The sequence below is a fragment of the Eurosta solidaginis genome, chromosome 2 (genome assembly GCF_040869045.1).
Source record: "Eurosta solidaginis isolate ZX-2024a chromosome 2, ASM4086904v1, whole genome shotgun sequence".
Classification (NCBI taxonomy): Eukaryota; Metazoa; Arthropoda; class Insecta; order Diptera; family Tephritidae; genus Eurosta; species Eurosta solidaginis.
The window spans coordinates 308,369,017-308,391,275 of record NC_090320.1 but is presented as its reverse complement, the minus strand read 5'-3'; the positions used below and the strand labels follow the sequence as shown (position 1 = coordinate 308,391,275).

The window sequence follows — 22,259 nt, the reverse complement described above, 5'->3', positions numbered from 1 at the left end:
CAAATATTTTGCTATTATCGTTGATGCTATGCCTGATGCTAGTCATTTGGAGGTTTTGATGAGTTTACCTCGCAAAACTCGGTAAAATGACAAAGTTTAAACGATTAAAGTTTTTACTAACTTTATTTAATTATACAAACTTAAAACTTAAAGAAATTAATTGTTTTATATCGATGTTCAGATTTTTGTATCAGCAAGCACGTCCGATCAGGTTGGTTGTTCCCAAGAAAAAAGAAGGATGAAAATTGCTAGGGATGCCAGATCGGAATTTTTTATTTTCCACTGGTACATCTCTGAAGGGTTGTATAGAACTCGTTGGTAATCGAAGTGCTGCCACAATACTCCCCGCCTAGACAAAACTACCGGTATCGTAAACGAATATTTACTTGCCTGCCACAACGCGTAGATTTCGTCGATACAGGAGGCGGTGTCTCCATTCGATCATGTTCAGGAGGAACGTGGCTTGTCGTTGAGATGGGGTCCGGTGTATCCGAAGGCTCTTCTGGCTATATACTATCCCTTGCCGTAGGAATGGGCTCGGGTGTATTCGTCGATGTTTCCGTCTCATGAGTATGGCTTGAATTTTCATAGTCGTCGCTGGCTAAGAATGCGGGCTTTAGGCGTTCAATGCTTATGTTGTTGTGTCGTCCTCGTATGAGGAGTTTGTAAAATTTTGGCGCATAAAACCCGAGAGGTTAAAGCTCCGCGTCTACAATTTGATGTAATGCAGCTCCCACGGCTGTATCTGATGCATCAACATGGAGTGCTAATTCTGCGCTGGATGACGGATGAACTAACAGTGTCGCGTTTGCCAACTCGGATTTGCAACGATCAAATGCAGCTTCGGCTTCTGTTTCTGGTTAATAAAAAAAGGAGACATACGATTTAAGAATACACGAACTTTATTGAAGCAATGTACGAAAACGACTGTCAGCAAATTACAATGATAAAGAAGAAAAAATGAAAAGCTTAAAGCACAATAGGCCAACCAATGCTGCTTGTGATTGGGAATTATCCCCGGCCATGGCGTTACCATACTATACCTAACATTTGTGACCAGTCAATTCCGATTGAACATCCTGCCCCCGTTGAAAGGATCCTTTCAATATCCTGATGGTAATGGGGCTAGTTTATGAACTGGTCGGCGAAGAATTCCCTTTGCTGTTTTAATTTCCACCACTCGGACCTTTTTGTCTGGACCTGGGATAACGTTCGTAATTCGGCCTAATGGCCACTGGTTAGATGGTATATTATCTTCATATAAAAGTACAAGCTGATCAAGTTCTACGTTAGCTTGGTCAGTTAGCCATTTGGATCGCTGCTGCAGCTCATGGAGGTAGTCACGCCGCCATTGTTGCCAAAACAGATTTTTTATATGGGTGATGCGTTGCCATCGTGATAAATATGATAGCTTGTTGGTGTCACAATTGGGTTCGGGTACGCTCCTAATCGCTTCACCAATGAGAAAGTGAGATGGCGTCAAGACGCTTCCATCATTAGGATCGTTTGACATTGTTACCAATGGACGAGAGTTAAGAATGCCTTCTGCTTCAACTATGACTGTCAAGAGTTCCTCATACGTGAGACCACCTTGGGATAAGTATTTGGTAAAAAGGTGCTTTGCTGATTTAACAGCAGCTTCCCAGAGCCCACCGAAATGCGGCGATCGCGGTGGGATAAAATGGAATTCGAAACCTGTGATGGACGAAAAGTCGGAAATTTCCTTTCGACTTTGATCGCACAAGTAGCGATGGTAAAAATCTTGCAATTTGTTGTGAGCCCCCACGAAATTTGTTGCGTTGTCACAGTAAATTCGATGTGGAACGCCTCGCCGGTTTATAAATCGTTTGAGACAGTATATAAACGCATCGGCACTTAAATCGGAAACTAATTCCATATGTATTGCTTTCGTCGAAAAGCACACAAAGATCGCCACATAGGTTTTGTAGGGAACTTTACTCCTGATACGGTAACTGGTAAGGAAAGGTCCACAAAAATCCACTCCGCAAATATAAAATGGCCGCTCTGTATGAAATCGGTCCGCTGGTAAGAGTCCCATGATTTGTTGTTGCAATATTGGTCGATATTTGAAGCAATGAACACATTGTCGCACAACCTTGCGTACCGTTTCTCTAGCCCTCACATCCAAATGCGCTGTCGGAGCAAACCTAATAGAACCTTCGGTCCAGCGTGAAGATTTGTGCGATGTAAGTGCTCTATATAGAGGATTATGAAACGATGGTCGTGAGGCAGTATTAGCGGGCATCTTGCTTCTATTGGAATAGGTGCTTGCAACAACCGTCCGCCTACTCTAACGACGGTGTGCATCTTCTTAAATATTTGCAGTTGGCACAAGAGTGGCGACAGTTTCTGAAACGATGGAGGTATATTTTTATTGTTCTCTAATGCATTAATTTCTGAAGAGTAGAAATCGCGGTGTAAGGTTACGGCAACAAAATTGAATGCATTATTGAGTTCCGCAGCAGAAATGGGTTCTACATCTTGTATTTGCATCTTTCTTTGCGGTGGAACTGTGTTATATACGCGATGAATAAATGCTATTATGCGAAGGATGCGGATGTATGAGGAATTTCGATTGACGATATCATTTACAATGTGTGTTATGTGATTTGTTTTATAGCATTGAGTTCGTTTGGGCTTACGCTGCTCTTCCACTGGTGCGTCGGTGACGACTACCAGCTCCGGCCAATGTTTTGACTCCTTACTAAGGAATAATGGGCCAGAAAACCATATTGTGCTACATAGATCAGCAGCACTGCAGCCGCGTGAAATTAAATCGGCCGGATTATCCTTCGATGGAACATGTCGCCATATGATGCCCTGCGAATGTTCCTGGATTTCCGAGACCCGGTTGGCGACAAATGAAGTAAGAGTCGAGGAATGAGTTTTTAACCACTGAAGGACCGTGGTTGAATCCGTCCAAAAATATACTGTGTTAATATTCTGCTTGAGGTTCACTTCAAACTTTTTCCATGTTCGTATTAAAAGCAATGCAGCGCACAGCTCCAACCTTGGTACAGACTGTGCCTTTACTGGAGCTACTTTAGACTTGGCAATAAGCAAATTAATTTTATACGTACCATTGTGCCAAATTCTGGTATAAATGCAGCATCCATAAGCTCGCTCAGAGGCATCTGAAAACCCGTGCAGTTCGCCTCTCTGTGACGGTGAAGTAAATGCGTAGCGAGGAACGGAAATTGTGTTTATATTAGGTAGATCATCTTCTATGCTAGCCCATAAATCGGAAAGTGGCTTGGGCACTTCCTCATCCCATGAGGCACCGTGTAACCAAAGTGCTTGGAGAAGCATCTTGCATCGAATTACAATTGGACTCAAAAGCCCTAGTAAGTCATATATCTTTGCTGTCTTTGAAAGAATCAAACGCTTTGTAGTATTCCTGTGGGGTTCGTCATTAAATTGGAAACAAAATTGATCTGACCTTGGTTTCCATAACATTCCCAGTGTACTAGTAACGCCGCTGGCCAGCTGAATGGCTACCTCATCTGAGTTCGTGAAAAGTTCAATGCAGTTGCTGTTCCATTTAGCGAGTTCGAGTTTGGCCATCGCTAATAACTGGGTTAATTCGAATTTGCGTTGCTTTAACTCCTCTAGAGTATCGGCGCCTGTAAGGACATCGTCTACATATAGATCGGATTTCAAAACGTGTGCGCCAAGAGGATAAAGATTGCCATACGTTTCCGCAATAAAAAATAAACTGCGGATTGCTAGGAACGGTGCTGAAGCCGTTCCATATGTTATAGTATTTAATTCATAGAACTGTAAAGGAAGATGTGGTTCATCCCTCCATACAATTAGTTGAAATTGTCTGTCCTTCGGTGACATCCCGAACTGGCGATACATTTTACAAATGTCAGCAGTTAATGCATGTTTGTAAAGGCGAAATTTAAGCAAAGTTGTTATGAGATCGGGCTGGATCGTTGGGCCTACCATAAGTAAATCATTGAGGGATACGTTAGATGAGGTTTTATGAGATGCGTCAAATACGACACGCAATTTGGTTGTTACATTTGTTGGGCGAAGCACAGCATGATGCGGTATAAAATAATGATTTGGACTGATGTCGACCTCACTGATCGGAGACATGTGCCCAAGTGCGGCATACTCCTTCATAAACTCGGTGTACGATTTTCCTAACTCTGAGTCTCTTTTGAAACGGCGTTCTAGAGATATAAACCGCCTGTAAGCATTCTGAAACGAATTGCCAAGTGCTTTAGGTGAGCCAATAAATGGTAAGGAAACCTGAACCCGATTATCTGCTGTGTACGTAACATTTTTGACGTAATGGGCTTCGCACGCCACATGCTCTTCAGAGAGTTGTTGCTCTTGTTTATACTCTTCGATTTCCCAAAAACGTTGTAGTTGGGCGGATAAGTCAGGTGAAGATAGTGATTTCGTAAAGTAGCATGCATTCGACCGCAAGGTACTGTGATTCTCGTATTTCCCACCTACTATCCACCCTAGAAGAGTATTAACTATAAGGCATTGATTCCCATCGAGAGACAATTTTCCTTCATCGAGAAGTTCGAAGAAAATGTCTGTTCCGATAAGCAGATCTATTTTATGTGGCTTAAAAAAATAGGGATCCGCCAAATTGACGTTTGGAGGAAATTCTAAACTTTTTGTATCTATATATTGGCTAGGCTGTCTTGATGAGATCGTATTGACAACCGCAAACTCTGCAGTACAATTAAAATTTGAAACCCGTGACTGAATCGTGGTTTCTACCTTAGTGGATACTCTTTCGCTAGCGCCTGCGATCCCTGCTACTTCCTGATTGAAACGAATTTGATGTAGACGTAAACGCTTTGCAGTTTCAAGCGTTATAAAATTCAGCTCAGAGCAAGAATCCAATAAGGCACGAACTGGTTGGAAGATGCCGCAAGCATCCTTAATCAAAACGATTGCTGTTGGAATGATAGAGCAACCAGTAGCCCGTGCCAATAATGTAGTAGGTGTTTGCGATGTAAAATTTTGGTTGGTTGGTTGGTTTGATCCGGACTTCCATGCTGGAGCTGAACCAGAGTGCGAAAACGAAAAGGTCGATGAAGATGAAAGAGGTGTCTCTCCAGATGAAGGCACTCTATGTAGCAATGTATGGTGCAAAGTGTTACACACCCGGCATCGCGTTTGTGATGGACACTTAGCGACCACATGACCTGTACCCAAACAATTAATACATAGGGATGATAGCTTAGCTAAGTCAAATCTCTGGGCCACACTCATGTTGCGAAATTTCATACATCGATGAATGAGATGGTCGCCTGCTTGGCAACAGACACATTTTGATTTGGAGGTGACGAACGCTTTTGATTTGCTTACCTTTGAATTGGGAATGTGATTAGCCACGTCAGGGGAGCGCTTATTCCAACTCTCGAGAAGTTGACAACGATGGCTTAGATTAGTGTAACACTTTTCAAACGATGGGAGTTCTTTAAATTCTTGGCGTTCATCATAAGCCTTTTTTGAGTCAGCATCTAACCTGGTTAAAATAATATCAATTAGCAACGCTTCCATTATGTCCTTCTCGGAGCCAATCGATAATAAAGCCCCTTTAATAGAAGCAACGTTGTCGATAAGTGATCGCAAATCGATGTGATCGCCTTTATTCATTGATGGCAACGTGTGCAGAATCTTTATATGTTCAATAAAAATTAGGGTTTTATTGTCAAAGCGCTCTTTTAATCTTTGCAGCGCTCGCTGATAGTTTGCTTCGGTAACGTCAAATGGTTCAATAACTGCTCGCGCAGCCCCCGACAAGCAATCAAGAAGATAATTAAATTTGTCAATTTGTGATAAGGACGAGTCCTCGTTTACCAACGACTCAAACGTATGTATAAATCGAGAATATTCTGTGTACTTGCCGTCGAATTTCGGCAACTTTAATTTCGGCAAGCGATGTGAAGAAAGCGAAGGGGTCGTTGTATTAAAATAGCTTAATTCAGCGCTGCTTGATCGACGTGCTTTGTTCAAGAATCCTAATAATTTTGACTTGGTCGTGATGAAGAGTTCCTCTAAATCACTGCGGCCATTGTCTGTAAAGCAAAGTTTTTCAATTTGGGTTTGTATATGACATACTTGCTTGAAATATGATTCCAATATTTGCAATTGGCACTCTAGAATCGTGGCGTCAGCTGTAGCACCTTCCCTTTCAATTTTAGTTTTAAGGTTTGTGATATTCCGCTTCATTGAACTGCGTTGTTGACGCAGCGGTGGCAATTCCACCGATGTATCATTGGTATCATCATCCGTCGGCATGCTGCCGGCTTTTAGATCTCAAAAATTGTGTGTTGATTGTTGTTTCCTCAAATTTATTTAATTTGCAAACTGCTTGTTCCCGTATGAAAGTAAAAAACAAAACGTGCACACGGACTGAAGCCAAAGTAAAGCACCAAAAAATAAAACGGAGATATGGTGTGATATTTTTCGCTGAAAACAGTACTTTTCCCTTTATATGCAATCTGCTTATTACCGTATTAAGCAAAAACAAACGGTGCGAATGCGATTGAGGGCAATGTAAAGAACCGCAATATAAAACAATATGCTTGCGATTATGTGCGTAGGCTGTGTTCAGGCAAATTCAGCAATAATTACGATATATATGTACATATACTCAGAAAACCAAACAGTGCAATATAAAGAACCGCAATATAAAACTATATGCTTGTGATTATGTGCGTAAGCTGTGTGTATTATACCAATGCAGCACTAATTACGATATGTATACGAGAACATGTACTGCTCTGTATATTAAAATTTGAGGCTCCAAATTGTTCTCTTTTCCATGTACTCCACTTTGTTTGTGTTCTTGACGGCAGCGAGCACCTTTATATGTATAGTTGTATTTTGTTTTTTATAACGAAATGCTTGCTTCACCGTCCTGTCACGGTCGCCAATGTTTCTGGTTAATAAAAAAAGGAGACATACGATTTAAGAATACACGAACTTTATTGAAGCAATGTACGAAAACGACTGTCAGCAAATTACAATGATAAAGAAGAAAAAATGAAAAGCTTAAAGCACAATAGGCCAACCAATGCTGCTTGTGATTGGGAATTATCCCCGGCCATGGCGTTACCATACTATACCTAACATTTGTGACCAGTCAATTCCGATTGAACAGCTTCCTTGTTCCATTTAATAATGGTACGATCGTTTTTCTTATTGCCTGTAATGAGTTGTTGCAGATGTGACTGGTACTCAATGGCGTTGGGTAAAAACTTGCGATAGAAGTTTACCATTGCGATGAAACTTTTTAGCTCTTTTGCTACTGCCGGCTTGGGATAATCGCGAATAACTACTATGCGCTTGGGTAGAGGACGGATGCCTTTCGCGTCGACGAGATGTCCCAAAAATTTGAGTTCTTTTTCACCAAATTCGCACTTTGAAACGTTTATTGCCAAATTATTATCCCGAAGGCGTTTGAATACTTCACGTAAATCTTTTTTATGCTGTTCGAGCGACGAAGAACCGATGCAGATGTCATCGATGTAAGGGAATACGTAGTCGAGGCCACGCAAGACTTCATTTATCAACCTTTGGAAGGTCTGCGCGGCGTTGCAGAGGCCAAAGGTCATAAACTTAAATTCGAACATCCCGAATGGCGTAGTGACAGCGGTCTTCGGTATATCATCCTCTTGAATCGGAACTTGGTGGAATGCACGTTGTAGGTCGATCTTCGAGAAAACTGTCCTGCCTCGTAAATTGAAATCGGTTAGAAACGGTAATGGGTACCTGTCGGGTAACGTTTGAGCATTGAGCGCGCGATAGTCACCGCATGGCCTCCAAGTGCCATCATTCTTTCGCACCATATGTAGCGGGCTGGACCAGTTGCTAGTGGAGGGTTGACAAATGCCTGCCTTTAGCAGGAAGTTGAATTCATTACGTGCGGCTACGAGCTTGGCGGGAGCAAGGCGTCGTGGTCTAGAAAAGGCTGGCTGACCTGTAGTCAAAATGCGATGGACGACTGTTGATTTTGTTAAAGAACCGTGAGGTGCAAGCTTCGTGATTTGAAAAAATTCGGAGAGAAGATCAGCGAATGGGCCTGTTGTGTCGAACGTCTTAATATCAGTAGCCTTACACAACGTTGGAGCAGTTACAGATGATTTTAATTTGGTTAAATTGTCGATGAGCCTGTTGCGGCGCATATCGATTAGCAAATCATAAAATCGAATAAAGTCAGCGCCGATTATCGGCGTTGTTACGTCAGCGATAATAAAGGACCAGGGAAAATCTCGACGCAACCCAAGGTCCAGGCTAATTCGCCTTTCTCCAAAAACCTTGATGGCAGAACCATTTGCTGTGTACAATTTTGTGGCCGTTGGTCGGATGTCGTATAATTTTGAGATTATAAGAAGCACGGATACATCAGCACCAGTGTCAACGAGAAACTTTTTCCCGGTTTGTCGTTCGTGTACTTGTAGACGAAGTACGTTGCGTTCGATGACAGGACCTTCGTTGCAACCTGCCACGCGCTTTGACAATCAAGAAGATTCTGACGTTATTGATTGGGTGTGCTTGCCATGACGACAAGGACTACGACATTTTTTGGCATTGCTACCATATTTTTGGTGATACCAACAGTCTTGGGGAGTTGATGATTTTCGTGAGGTATCAGTACGGTCGCGAGCCTTTGAATTGTGTCGAGAGTGTGTTCGCTTGCGGCTACGGGATCGTGAACGCATTGTGAATTTGTCGAATTTCTTACCAAGCTCCATGACGACAGCACGCAATTCATCAATTTCGCTGGATGTTGATGATTTGATACGATTTAGCTGATGCGGAGAGATCGCATCTACTATGGTGTCTGCTATTTTTGTGAATTCGGAGGCTAAACCAGAAGAGGCTGCAATTACTGGCTGTGCAAACTCAGGTAATCGCTTGATCCATAGACTTTTGAGAGCGGCATCGCCAAGAGTGTTGCCTGCGACGCGCCTCATCTCGAAGAAAAACTCGGAAGGCTTTTTATCGCCAAGTGGTAGTTCAGATAAGACACGATTAAGCCGCCGCTGTTCACTGTCCGCAAAATGTTCGATGATTTTTTGTTTGACAAAGTCGAATCTGTCGTTTTGTGGTAGCGCTGTGATGACGTCACCCAATTCGCTTAAAACATTTGGATCCAGAGCTGGTACTGTTACAGTTTTCCTCTTATCAGCAGTGATGCCCGAAGCTGTGAACCAAAATTCCATAGAGGTAAACCATGCCCCTATGTTTGTGCTTGCCATTGGTGGAATTGGCAGGTGCGCGTATACTAATGCAACGGAATTCGCCGGAGCTGTCGTTTCTGACGCTTTTTGTGTTTGAGCTGGTGCAATCGCCGGCTGTTACACCATTTCCCACCATTTTGAATTACTTACGTTAATATGTAGTTAAAGATGTATTCTTGCGCTGCACGTGCTTCCCGATCACGTCGGGGTCACCAGTTTGGAGGTTTTGATGAGTTTACCTCGCAAAACTCGGTAAAATGACAAAGTTTAAACGATTAAAGTTTTTGCTAACTTTATTTAATTATACAAGCTTAAAACTTAAAGAAATGAATTGTTTTATATCGATGTTCAGATTTTTGTATCAGCAAGCACGTCCGATCAGGTTGGTTGTTCGCAAGAAAAAAGAAGGATGAAAATTGCTAGGGATGCAAGATCAGAATTTTTTTTTTCCACTGGTACATCTCTGAAGGGTTGTATTGAACTCGTTGGTAATCGAAGTGCTGCCACAGTCACGTTGACTACGTTCATTTTGCGCTAACTCCATTTCAATTCGAAAGCAACAAATTTTGCAATTGTTGTTGTTGTTGTTATAGCGATAAGGTTGCTCCCCGAAGGCTTTGGGGAGTGTTATCGATGTGATGGTCCTTTGCCGGATACAGATCCGGTACCAAAGTACCATTAAGGTGCTAGCCCGACCATCTAGGGAACGATTTATGTGGCCACATTAAACCTTCAGGCCATTCCCTCCCTCGCCACCCCAAGTTCCATGAGGAGCTTGGGGTCGCCAGAGCCTCGTCTGTTAGTGAAACAGGATTCGCCGCGGATAGGTGAGGTTGACAATTGGGTTTGGAGAAGCTATATATTGCGCTTGCAACCTGAAGGATTGCGCTACACAGCCCCTTGAATCTGGTATTTTAGTCGCCTCTTAAGACAGGCATACCTACCGCGGGTATATTCTGATCCCCTAACCCGCTGGGGGAAAATTTTACAATTCAAGAACGGTTTTTGACTTTCGTGAATTGTAACCAAAAAACTGGTTACAGAAAATCGCTGATCTAATTGAAATTGCATTAAAAGATTGTCGTGCACAAGGGTACGATAACGGCGCCAATATGAAAGGAACTTACAACGGAGCACTACGTCACATTCTCGACAAAACCTCGAATGCTGATTACTCGCCTTGTACAATCCACATTCTCAATTTATGTGGTGTTAATGCTGCAGAATGTTGTAGGCTGCAATTACTTTCTTCGGAGTTGTACAAAAATGTTTTACTATTTTCAGCAGCAGTCCACAAAGATGGGACATCCTAAAAAAAATGTACCGAGCTCTCTTCATAGGCTTTCAGAAAAAAGCCAGATTTGACTGCGCAAGCATACGGATATGTTACCGGCATTCTCAATTACAACAACAAGTTCGAATGTATCTTGCTGTTCTCAATTTGGTTCAAAATACTGACTACCATTAATAAAAGAAACGTGGTCCTCCAAGCTAGAAACGCTACCATAGATATTGAGGTCCGACATCTAGATGCCTTATTAGCTGATTTGAAGTTGATCAGGAACCAATGGGAAACAATTTTAAACGAATGCAAAACAGCTGCTATTCAATTGAACATCTCGCCAAAGTTTCTCGACAAAAGAGAAAACCCAAAATTTGAAACAATCAGACCAATTCTAAATATTCTCGCGGATTTTTTTATTTCCGCGGAAAATTCCTCCAATTCTTTTCTCCTAGGGAGAAGAAAAATTGGGGAATAGGAATTTCGAATTTTCGAAGTAAGCTGTTTTGTCAATTGAAATTTCGTTGCGCATTTCTTATTTTGTTTAAAAAAATGAAGTTTAATTATTGTTGCGAATTTGTTTGAAATTGAGAAATAAGGTATAAACAATGCACATTATTGCATTTCATGTGGTATACACTGAAATGAGTAATGAATTGGTGCCACAGCAACATCAACAGAGGATCATAAGAAGAAGACGGCGGATTAACACAAATCCGCCGGAGTTACCTGCTTTCATTCTGCAAAGCAATTTTCTGGCGGCCACGTCGAGTTGAGTTCGCCTTTCACCATATGCCAAAATCTAATTAAGCCTTCTTAAAAAATCCTTGCGCAATTTCTTTGGTCCGCCAACATCTCACCCCTGCCGTCCGCCTGTAGGTTTGCGTGCCATAGATCATGATGGGAATTGAAATCCCCTAAGATAATGCGATTATCGCCAGTGAGTAGTGCTCTGAATTCAGGGCGGTATCCACAGAGGCAACAGGTGACAGGAAGGATGTAGATGTTGATGATTTATAGGTTTACATCGCCTAACCGGACAGATATTCCATGACGTTCTAGGACACTGTCCTTGCGGCCGATGTCCGGATCGAATAGATTATATTACACTGAGTGGTGGATGATAAACGCGAGACCGCCTCCATTTACGCTCTAACGATCTTTTCTGTGGACGTTATTCCCAGAGCAGGTCTGCAGAGCAGACTAGGAGTCTATTTCCCTGACCTACACGATTTCTAGTTCTGGAAAGAGAAGAAGATGGAGGCTGATGCTCGGCATTGCTACCGACTCTACTACGGAGATTGTAGTTATGACTAGGAGCGGCCGTATGAGCTGGTGGCGCCAAGGGGCCATTGAATGGGGCGAAGCCCTGTTAACACAACAACAACAGGGCGACTACTGTTAAATGCGACTCCATTTTGTAATAAAAAATTGCGTGTACATATGGAGGTTTAATGCTGAGCTTTACGCAGATTTGATAGTGCAACGAATTAAAGCCCAAAGGCTTCGTTGGCTAGGTCAAGGCTTGCGAATGGATGAAGACGCCCCACTCATTGCTATGATTAATGAATAAAATGACAATTACTCTATTTCATTACAGTCGCAACGTTCAGCTATTGCAAATAATTTGCATTACTCAAAGTTTCTTTACAATTTGAGACCCTGTAGCAGAAAAACAAAAATAAATTGCTAGTTTTTGTCAGTCAGAAAACGAAATACCTGCCTTGGATGGTGCCACTTTCCTAGATGTTTTGGTCTCCGCGACGGCAACCCCCCGACGGGTTTCATCGCGCCATGTTGCCAGGTCCCAAACCCAAATCATTCGGGTAACCCAATGCTTGCCCAAGGACGCCCAGTCCCAGGGCCACAACAGCAATTGCGTCCTGGCCTTCCTCAACTCAGGCGTAGTCACCCGGCACTTACCCCCAGAGTGGCGACGTCTCCCCCTATGCACTTCAGAATTCTGCAGTTAAACTGTAATGGACTAACTGGGAAGATGACGGAGATAGTCGATTTCATGAAGCGGCACAACATCCACATTGCTGCGATTCAAGAGACTAAACGCACAGCAAGATCTGCACTGCAGACCTGCTCTGGGTATAATGTCCATAGAAAAGATCGCGAGAGCGGAAATGGAGGCGGCCTCGCGTTTATCGTACACCACTCTGTGCAATATTATATATTTGATCCTGGCATCGACCGCAGGGACAATGTCTTAGAACGTTAAGACCTATCTGTCCGGTCAGGCGATGCAAACCTAGAAATCATCAACATCTACATCCCTCCTGCCACCTGTTGCCCCAGTGGATACCGCCCTAATATCAGAGCCTTACTCACTGGCAACAATCGCATTATCTTAGGCGATTTCAATGCCCATCACGATCTTTGGCATTCAAATTTGCGGGCGGACAGTAGGGGTGAGATGTTGGCGGATCAAATAGAAGAAACGACGTTCTGCACAATAAACGGAGACGCACCCACACGTATGGTAGGAAGCTGGCACAGTTCGCCAGATATCTCAATCGTGAGCGCAGAACTCGTAAACTGCGTCAACTGGCAGCCGATGGTAACATTGGCATCCGACCACCTGCCTATACTTATTTCGCTCGAGCGTACCGCCGACTTCATCGTCACCGAAAAACGCACTTTCATAAACTTTAAAAAAGGAAAGTGGGAAGAATATAAATCTTTTACAGACAACCTCTTTGCTGCCCTCCCTATCCCGACTGATGCCCGCCAAGGGGAGCGTGCCTTCCGCAAGGTCATTGAATCCGCCTCGGCACGTTTTATTCCCGCCGGGAGAATTCCCGAAATCCGGCCCCACTTCCCGGCGGAGGCCGCAAACTTAGCGAGAGAACGTGACCTTATAAGACAGCTTGATCCGACCTCCAAATAAGGGATATAAACCAACGCATCAGATTGCTTGTGGATGAACACAAGCGGGCGAAATGGGAGGAGCACCTAAGAGGTTGTAACCTCTCTACCGGTGTGGGTAAACTTTGGTCCACCGTAAAGTCCCTAGCGAATTCGACTAAGCACAAAGACAAATTTTCCGTCGCCTTTGGCGACAAAGTGCTGTCGGATGCGAAAAAATGCGCGAGCGCTTTCTGCCGACAATATATAATGCATTCTATGGTCAACAAAGATAGACGGAGAGCCAACAGACACGCACATATACACAAATACAGCGCGTCACCAATCACCATCACCGCTAAAGAGGTTGAGGACGCCATTGGTCGCGCTAAACCATCCAAAGCAGTGGGCCCAGACGGCATAGCCATGCCGATGCTTGAAAGCCTAGGGAAAGAGGGTTTCAAATATTTAGCGCAGGTCTTTAACCTGTCTCTTTCCACCTTTGTCATACCCGAGAAATGGAAAATGGCCAAGGTGGTCCCGCTACTAAAGCCTGGTAAACCAGCTAACATAGGAGAGTCGTATCGTCCGATATCTCTCCTATCGCCTGTAGCAAAGACGCTTGAAGCCATTTTGCTCCCTTATTTCCAAGCTAATTTGCAGCTAGCCTCTCATCAGCATGGCTTCAGAAAACTCCATAGCACTACCACCGCGCTAAATGCCATTGCCACCCAGATAAATTGCGGTTTAAATCAAAACCCCCACCATAGAACAGTACTCGTAGCGCTAGACCTATCAAAAGCTTTTGTTACGGTCAACCATGGCTCGTTACTGCAAGACCTGGAAGGGTCTACCCTTCCCCCATGTCTTAAAAGGTGGACCGCAAATTATCTGGGTGGTCGGCAGGCATCGGTGCAATTTAGAAACGAAACATCAAAACCAAGGAGAATTAAACAAGGGGTGCCACAGGGTGGTGTCCTATCCCCACTTTTGTTTAATTTCTACATATCTAAGCTACCTTCACCACCGGAAGGAGTCACAATCGTTTCCTACGCCGATGACTGCACAATAATGGCCACAGGCCCAGGCCCAGAGATCGATGAGCTATGCAATAAAATAAACGGCTACCTCCCTGATCTCTCCAGTTTTTTCGCCTCGTGAAACCTGGCATTACTTACTTAATTGGCGCTTAACCGTCTAAACGGTTATGGCCGTCCAACAAGGCGCGCCAGTCGCTCCTTCGCTCCGCCAACTGGCGCCAATTGGTCATACCAAGGGAGTTTAAATCGTTTTCCACCTGGTCCTTCCAACGGAGTGGGGGCCGCCCTCTACCTCTGCTTCCATAGGCGGGTTCCGATAGAAACACTTTCTTGGCCGGAGCATCATCATTCATTCGCATAACATGGCTTAGCCAGCGCAGCCGCTGCGTTTTAATTCGCTGGACTATGTTGATGTCTGCGTATATTTCGTACAGCTCATCATTAAATCTTCTTCGGTACTCGCCATCGCCAACGCGTAGAGGTCCATAAATCTTTCGAAGAAATTTTCTCTCGAACACTCCCAAAGCCACTTCATCTGCTGTTGTCATGGTCCATGCTTCTGCCCCATATAGCAGGACGGGTGCGATAAGTGACTTGTAGAGTATGATTTTCGTTCGCCGAGAGAGGACTTTACTTTTCAATTGCCTACCTAGTCCAAAGTAGCATTTATTGGCAAGATTGATTCCTCGCTGTATTTCAGTGCTGAAACCTGGCATTATCACCGACTAAATCTTCCGCGACCTTATTTACAACATGGACGTCCCAAATGTCGACCATTTTGAACATCCACATCGATGGCATTACGCTACCGACTGTCCTACACCCCAAAATCTTCGGTGTGACGTTCGATCAGGATCTACATTTTGGTGAGCACGCAGCCGCAATTGTTCCGAGAATTCAGAGCCGTAACAAAATCCTCAAATCCCTCGCTGGCAGTACCTGGGGAAAAGATAAAGAAACGCTAATGACTACACGCAAAGCAATTAGCCAGCCGATTACGTGCTACGCGTCACCCATATGGTCGCCAAGCCTAAAAATTACCCACTGGAAGAAGCTACAGGCCTGCCAAAATACTGCTCTCAGAATTGCCACGGGCTGTCTTCTTATGTCCCCAGAACACCATCTGCATAATGAGGCGAGAATACTCCCCATCAGGGAGAGAAACGAGATGCTGACCAAACAGTTCCTGCTGAATACCCAGAAACATAGGCATCCCAACAGACATCTGATTGATGAACCAACACCGCCTAGGGGCTTAAGGAGTCATCTCCGTAAGCATTTTGAGGAAATACGGCACCTGAGAACGCAGCCGTATGAAGCGAAAAAACACAAGCAGGTCCTTGGTGAACTCCACAAACAGGCGTCGGACCTTTATGCCGGGAATTGCCCGGTGAATCCAGTACTCAAAGAAGAGTATCCAAAACTCGCGGAAGAGGAACGCATACTCCCCAGGGAAACGCGTGTCACTCTTCACACACTTCGTTCTGGATATTGTAAACAGGTTGCGGCCACCGTGGTGTGATGGTAGCGTGCTCCGCCTATCACACCGTATGCCCTGGGTTCAACTCCCGGGCAAAGCAACATCAAAATTTTAGAAATAATGTTTTTCAATTATAAGAAAATTTTTCTAAGCGGGGTCGCCCCTCGGCAGTGTTTGGCAAGCGCTCCGGGTGTATTTCTGCCATGAAAAGCTCTCAGTGAAAACTCATCTGCCTTGCAGATGCCGTTCGGAGTCGGCATAAAACATGTAGGTCCCGTCCGGCCAATTTGTAGGGAAAATCAAGAGGAGCACGACGCAAATTGGAAGAGAAGCTCGGCCTTAGATCTCTTCGGAGGTTATTGCGCCTTACATTTATTTTTTTTTTTTAAACTCTTACCTATCCAGAATCATCCCCGACATATAAAATGTATGCCCCGCTTGCAATGTGTCCCCACATGACACCAACCATCTCTTTAATTGTAATGTGGAACCAACGCCTCTAACACCCCTTTCCTTATGGTCCACCCCTGTTGAAACAGCAAGTTTCCTTGGACTCCCGCTAGAGGATATTGATGACAATTTAAGATCGGTCGCGGCTGTTAGGTGGGGCGAAGCACTGCTACAACAACAACAACAACAACAACTGTTTTTTGTCAGCCACAAAGTGAAATTTGCTATATTTCGTCAGCCATAGACCGAGAGTATTAGTTTTCATAAGATAAATGTGGTATGTCGATATGTTGCATCCACCCTTACTGAGGAGGCACCACCGGGGGAGTTAAAACCGTTGGAGAACTGCTCGTGTAGTTTTCCTACCAAAGGCAGGGAAGATCGGTCATATGCATCTCAAAGACTACAGAGGTTTTGAGAACAACATACTTATTCTGTGCTGGCAAACGGTGCAAAAGGTTGTAGGGACTAGTAGTATGTTTCCCTGACTTACTCGAATGCTAGTGCCGGTAATACCTATATGACACTACTTTATTTTTGCTTGGATTTCAAGCTAAAAAAACTGACGAAACTTTATCGGAAAGTTAAATTACAAAAACAATTTCCAACAAGAGAAAGAGAGACCAATATTGTCCACAAAATAAAAAAATTTGACATGTTTTTGTTTATGTTTTAAATTTTATTTTTTCGTTATCATTTTTCACAACAAAAACAATACAAATAACACGAAAAAGTTATTTCGCGCTCTGGTGGGTCCATGGCGGAACGATACAAGGTAGGTGGCAGCATGGAACAGCTGATTATAAACTTTTTTATTTGATTTGATACATCAACATCCGGCGCAGTACGATTTTGGCATTTGTCCATCGAATTTTCAAAAACAAAGTACATGGGATTTTTATTTATGTTTGTAGATATGTCACCATGCTGCCACCTTGTATCGTTCCGCCATAGGTGAGTCACTTATTTCACACAAAAGTTCATTTTAGTTGTGTATTTATGCACAAAATTTTCAAACTAAAAACAAAATTTTGATTTGTCAGAAAGAATTAAGAAAAAACGACCGAATGTCAAATAAACCTAACGAAATACAAACTGGATTGTATTTTCTTTGTATTTTGGAATATAGTTTACGCACTTACACTAGTACTGAAACCGTATTAGGAGGGAGTGCGACAAAAAATTGAAGATGAAATACACGAAAATAAAGTAGTGTCATATAGGTATAAGAGTAGGTGAAGAAGACGGGGGCAGGGGCTGATGCTCGGCATTGCTATCTTCTCTACTACGGATATTGTAGTTATGAGTAGGAGCGGCCGTATGAGCCGGTGACGCCATGGAGCGCGATCAGCAGCTGGAGGGTAGTAGGGAGGGGGGGGGGGGGGGGCGATAAGGCGCAGACTACGGGACGCCCTTGGGCGTGAACAGCAAGGAGCCACAAAAGATTTGTAAAAGTTACGAGGACGTCGGGTTTTGGGGTCTAGCCCAGAACATCCCGTCGGGTGTTACCATCCCTTGCACGTGACACACTGACAAGAGTGTGACCGTCCTAAAACTATTCTTTTCCGTCAAACGCAGCAAAACGATTTCTCTGGACCGGGATCAGGTACAGGTCCCGGATTGGGCTCGATACCTTCCCGGAGCAGGAGAATATGGGTCAGTCCCGCTGCAGGGATCTGCTGGGAAGATGACAATTTGTGGGAGGGACGCAACAAATTAAATGGGGTTACACTGAAATGAGAGCCCTTAGTGGGGAAAAATCTCGAGTCGCTCAGGTACATTTCGAAAACTGGTTGCGAAAGGGCTTTATGTTTGAGTATCCAAATCGGAAACATATATTTTGCTTAATTGTGTCCAACTTGAAGGGCTCAATTCATTTCGAATGGAAACAGATCCTAGATTCAACCAAGCACGTAAATACTCAGATATGACGGACAGCTGATAAAATCAGTTTCCTTGAAATTATTTTCACAAATGCGAGATGAGTTTGTTAATACAACCCCATAGCTTTCTTTCCATCGCTTCCGTATTTGTTCGCAAGCTGGCGTTTTGAAAAATACGGACTACTTTGCTGCGCTGATGTAATACGCACCGAAATCTTCATACCACGTGCTCCTTTTTATACTTCCACCATTTATGATCCAAATGGAATTGTAAGAATATTCAAGGGGTTGATAATCGCAATAAACAAGCTTTAAAGCATCACAGCTTCCGCAACCCAGTTGTCAACCTCACCTATAACAGATATGAAAGTATCGTACAAATATTTAGCTGGTGAAGCTCTGCAGACACCAAGTTTCGAATGATGCTAGGGGGTGGGTGGCGGGATTGCATAGAAGGTTCAATGTGGTCATGTTCCCGAAGGTTTAATGGGGGGTTATCGAGGTCGATGGTCATTTGCCAGATATAGATCCGGTATGTTCCGGTAACAAGCATCATTAAAGATGCAGCCTGACCATCTCGGGAACAATTTAATATAACCACATTCAACCTTCTTAGCATTGAACTAGAAATATAGAAGAATAAAATATGTATTTGGGGTTTTTTTTCTAAAATTTCAAATTTTTTCTGCTCACTTAAAAAAAGTTTCAGAAAACAAAAATAAATTGAGCGAGTTGTTAATTTTGTTTTTGCTTTTCAATTGATTTTTGCTAAATCGGCGCTTACACACGCAGAGTTTTTTTTTTTGCCGATAATCGGCAACTTCTCTTTTGGAGTTGCGTATCATATTTACACACGAGGACTCTTTCTAAGCAAAATGCCAAATTTAATTTAAATTCTTTTTAAAAATTTGGTTTATTGAAAATTTAAAAAATTATTGTGAGGTATTAAAAATTCCGTGGTGCGATGGTAGCCTACCACACCGAAGATCCTGGGTTCACGCCCCGGGCAAAGCAACATCCAAATTTTAGGAACAAGGTTTTTCAATAAGAGAAAATTTTTCAAAGCGGGGTCGACCCTCGGCAGTATTTGGCAAACACTCCGAGTGTATTTCTGACACGAAAAGCTCTCAGTGAAAACTCATCTGCCTTGCAGATGCTGTTTGGAGTCGACATAAAACGAGTAGGTCCCGGTCCCGTCCCGCCAATTTGTAGGAAAAATTAAAAAGGAGCACGACGCAAATTGGAAGAGAAGCTCGGCCTAAATTCTCTGCGTAGGTTAACGCGCCTTACATTTATTTAGTTTTATTAAAAATTCCATTTAAAAATATAAATATTTGTGTATAAAATCAACAAAAAGTTCTTCATTAAAAAGGAATATTTACAAAACGAAAATTTGAGAACAGAAGAAAGACAGCACAAAGCAAGTCGCCGAGCACAAGAAATTCGGTGCACGTCCGCTTTCCTCTTCCATAGTGTACAAGTACAAGCATTGTTTACTATATAGTTTGGCAGCTTATTTTGAGGTTATGTTGATTAAACATACACTTTTCATTGACAACTATGTGCGGAAATCGTCCCCCATTTCATCAGTATCAAAAAATAGTTTTTAGTGAAAATGGGAGTAAGCTGCTTTACAACGGTGTCAATGATACTGTAACGAATTTACTGAAATTTCGCTTATTTGCAACCTTTTGCTAACTTTCGAATCGCTAAACTGTTGAATAAATAACTCCAATATTCAATAATGCAAAATGGTCTTTATTAACACTTCTACTTCTCAACAGATAGCCTGTTTAATCCAACTGATTACTGCTTACTCAGCTTTAACTCCTTTTATACTCTGTGTTAATGTTTATTAGAAAAGCGGTATAAGATTTATTTCTGTATCAAGCGAATTTTTACAATAGACTGACTTGAGAGACAACAGTTATCTGAAAAAATAAAAAACATGTTTTTCGCCTGCTGTCGCTGATGTTCCTTTTGTTACGGTTGTTGGCTTTACATATGCACATAGAGAGCGGAGATCGACCAATCAAAGGCTGCGAACACATCAAAAGCTCTTGTTAACGAAAGTAAGATGCACAAAGCATAGCTACCGATGAAAGGTGCACTCTCAGCATATATTCATGCGTTTTTATTAGGGTTGCTGTGCTGCCTGATTGTATTGATCTTTAACATTCCGCCCACCTCGTCCATCCAGTGCGACGAAATTTTCCAGTGACAACCGCCCACCATGCGAATCAATATCAGGGTCGGTCGGTAAGGGGACTAGCTTAGAGATGGCGCGCTTAAATGTTGACGTGGCAGTGCGTATAGTTGCCACCCTCACAATACCATCGCTACCTGGGTGTATCTCTACAACTCGACCAAGGGGCCATTGCAACGGAGGAGAGCGTTCATCTCGAAGCAACACTAAATCGCCGATAGATACTCACGGCTCCAGCGTTTCCAGACATCTTGTTGAATCTGCTGTAACAATTTCCATCGTTTCAGCCTATTTGTGCTTAGTTCAAGGAGGTTGGGCTCAGGGATAGCGACCAACGGACCGCCCACCAAAAAGTGGCCGGGAGTAAGTGCTGTTAAATCACTGGGATCATCCGTCACAGCACATAATGGCCTTGAGTTTAGCGCTGCCTCTACTTGTTTGAGTACAGTAAAGAACTCTTCGAAAGTTAGTGTTGCTCGGCCTATGACGCGTTTTAAATGATGCTTTGCTCCTTTGATTCCAGCTTCCCATAGACCGCCGAAAATCGGGGAGCCTGGTGGTATAAAGTGCCACGAAATGCCTTTGACTGCCAAAAACCGAGCTGCAGCTTCAAATTGTTCTTTACAGGCCGCAAGGTCAGCCTTAAGTTCTGCATTCGCACCAACAAATGTAGTTGCGCAGTCGCTGAATATGTGAGAAACAGACCCTCTCTGCGAGATAAACCGTCGTAGAGCAGCTAAAAAGGCATCGGTGCTTAAATCGCTAACAAGCTCCAAATGAACGGCGCGAGTAACAAAACATACAAACAGTGCGATATACCCATTGTAGCTGTGATGGCCTCTACCCTTTGTAGTGCGAATATAATACGGTCCACCATAGTCGATACCGCAATAATCAAATACTTTAGCTGGATTGCAGCGATGTGAGGGGAGGTTTCCCATAAGTTGCGTGAGTGTTGTTGGGTTTTGCCTGACGCATTTTATACATCTATGAATGTACTGTTTGACGGCTGGTCGTGCTTTGATAATCCAATAGCGCTGTCTTAAAAAAGTAAGAGTTGCCTGTGTACCTCCGTGTAAGGTAGTTTCATGTGCATGTGCAATTAACAGATTGCTCAGTATTCCATCATGCGGTAAAATGACTGGAGAACGTTCTTCTTCTGAGAGAAATCGCGCGTTTTGTAATCGCCCATTTAACCGAATGATACCATCTTTATCAAGAATTGGATTGAACTTAAGAAGCTTGCTTTTTGTATTGATCGGTCGGTTCATGCGAAAACAAGACAATTCGTTATTAAAATGTATACTTTGAACGTGCCTTAACCAGAATTTCAACGTTTCTGCCCGCTCTTCGGCAGAGCACCATGAAGTAGCTTCGTGTGGTTTCTTCTTTAAGACTGCGATGAATCGTCGAACAAAGGCGGTGACTGCTAGCAATTTGTTAAGATTTGAATACTTGGAGATTAGTGCCGTTAAAAACGAGGCAGAGTCGCTTAATGGCGTTGTGACCAACGACGAAACAATTCCATCACTCTTAGCTGGTTCATGGTGAGTTTGTTTGGGCCATTGGTGAGGTGGCAACTGAAGCCATTTCGGTCCATCCCACCAAGTAGAGAGCTCCATTAATTGTGACGGCATGCAACCACGCGATGCTACGTCTGCAGGATTGCTTGCTGTTGGAACGTACTTCCAAGAGTCAATCGATGTGTAGGCTTGAATTTTGCTTATTCGGTTACTGACATATTGTTTATATTTTCCAGGATTTGATCGGATCCAACTGAGTACCGTTTTTGAATGGGTTTTTTGGGAATCCTTAGACGT

At 43.2% G+C, this 22,259-nt stretch overlaps 2 protein-coding genes across 4 annotated transcripts in view; one reads left to right on the top strand and one right to left on the bottom strand.

Annotated features, from left to right (window-relative positions):
• The window catches only part of LOC137241439 (coiled-coil domain-containing protein 28B), a 35,723-nt gene that overhangs the window by 2,557 nt on the left and 10,907 nt on the right, over window positions 1–22,259 (top strand). The window lies entirely within an intron of this gene.
• LOC137241438 (uncharacterized) lies at window positions 863–7,906 on the bottom strand. Its single transcript, XM_067769038.1, has 2 exons — window positions 3,102–7,906; window positions 863–3,053 (listed from the first exon to the last, which is right to left on the bottom strand). The coding sequence occupies exons 1-2, from the start codon at window positions 6,295–6,297 to the stop codon at window positions 2,140–2,142; spliced, it is 4,110 nt and encodes a 1,369-aa protein (XP_067625139.1). The 5' UTR covers window positions 6,298–7,906; the 3' UTR covers window positions 863–2,139.

Coding starts and splice junctions, on each gene's coding strand:
- LOC137241438 (XM_067769038.1), bottom strand. CDS start 6,297: ATGCCGACGGATGATGATACCAATGATACATCGGTGGAATTGCCACCG. Junction 3,054..3,101: donor TACCAGAATTTGGCACAATG/GTACGTATAAAA, acceptor AAGTAGCTCCAG/TAAAGGCACAGTCTGTACCA.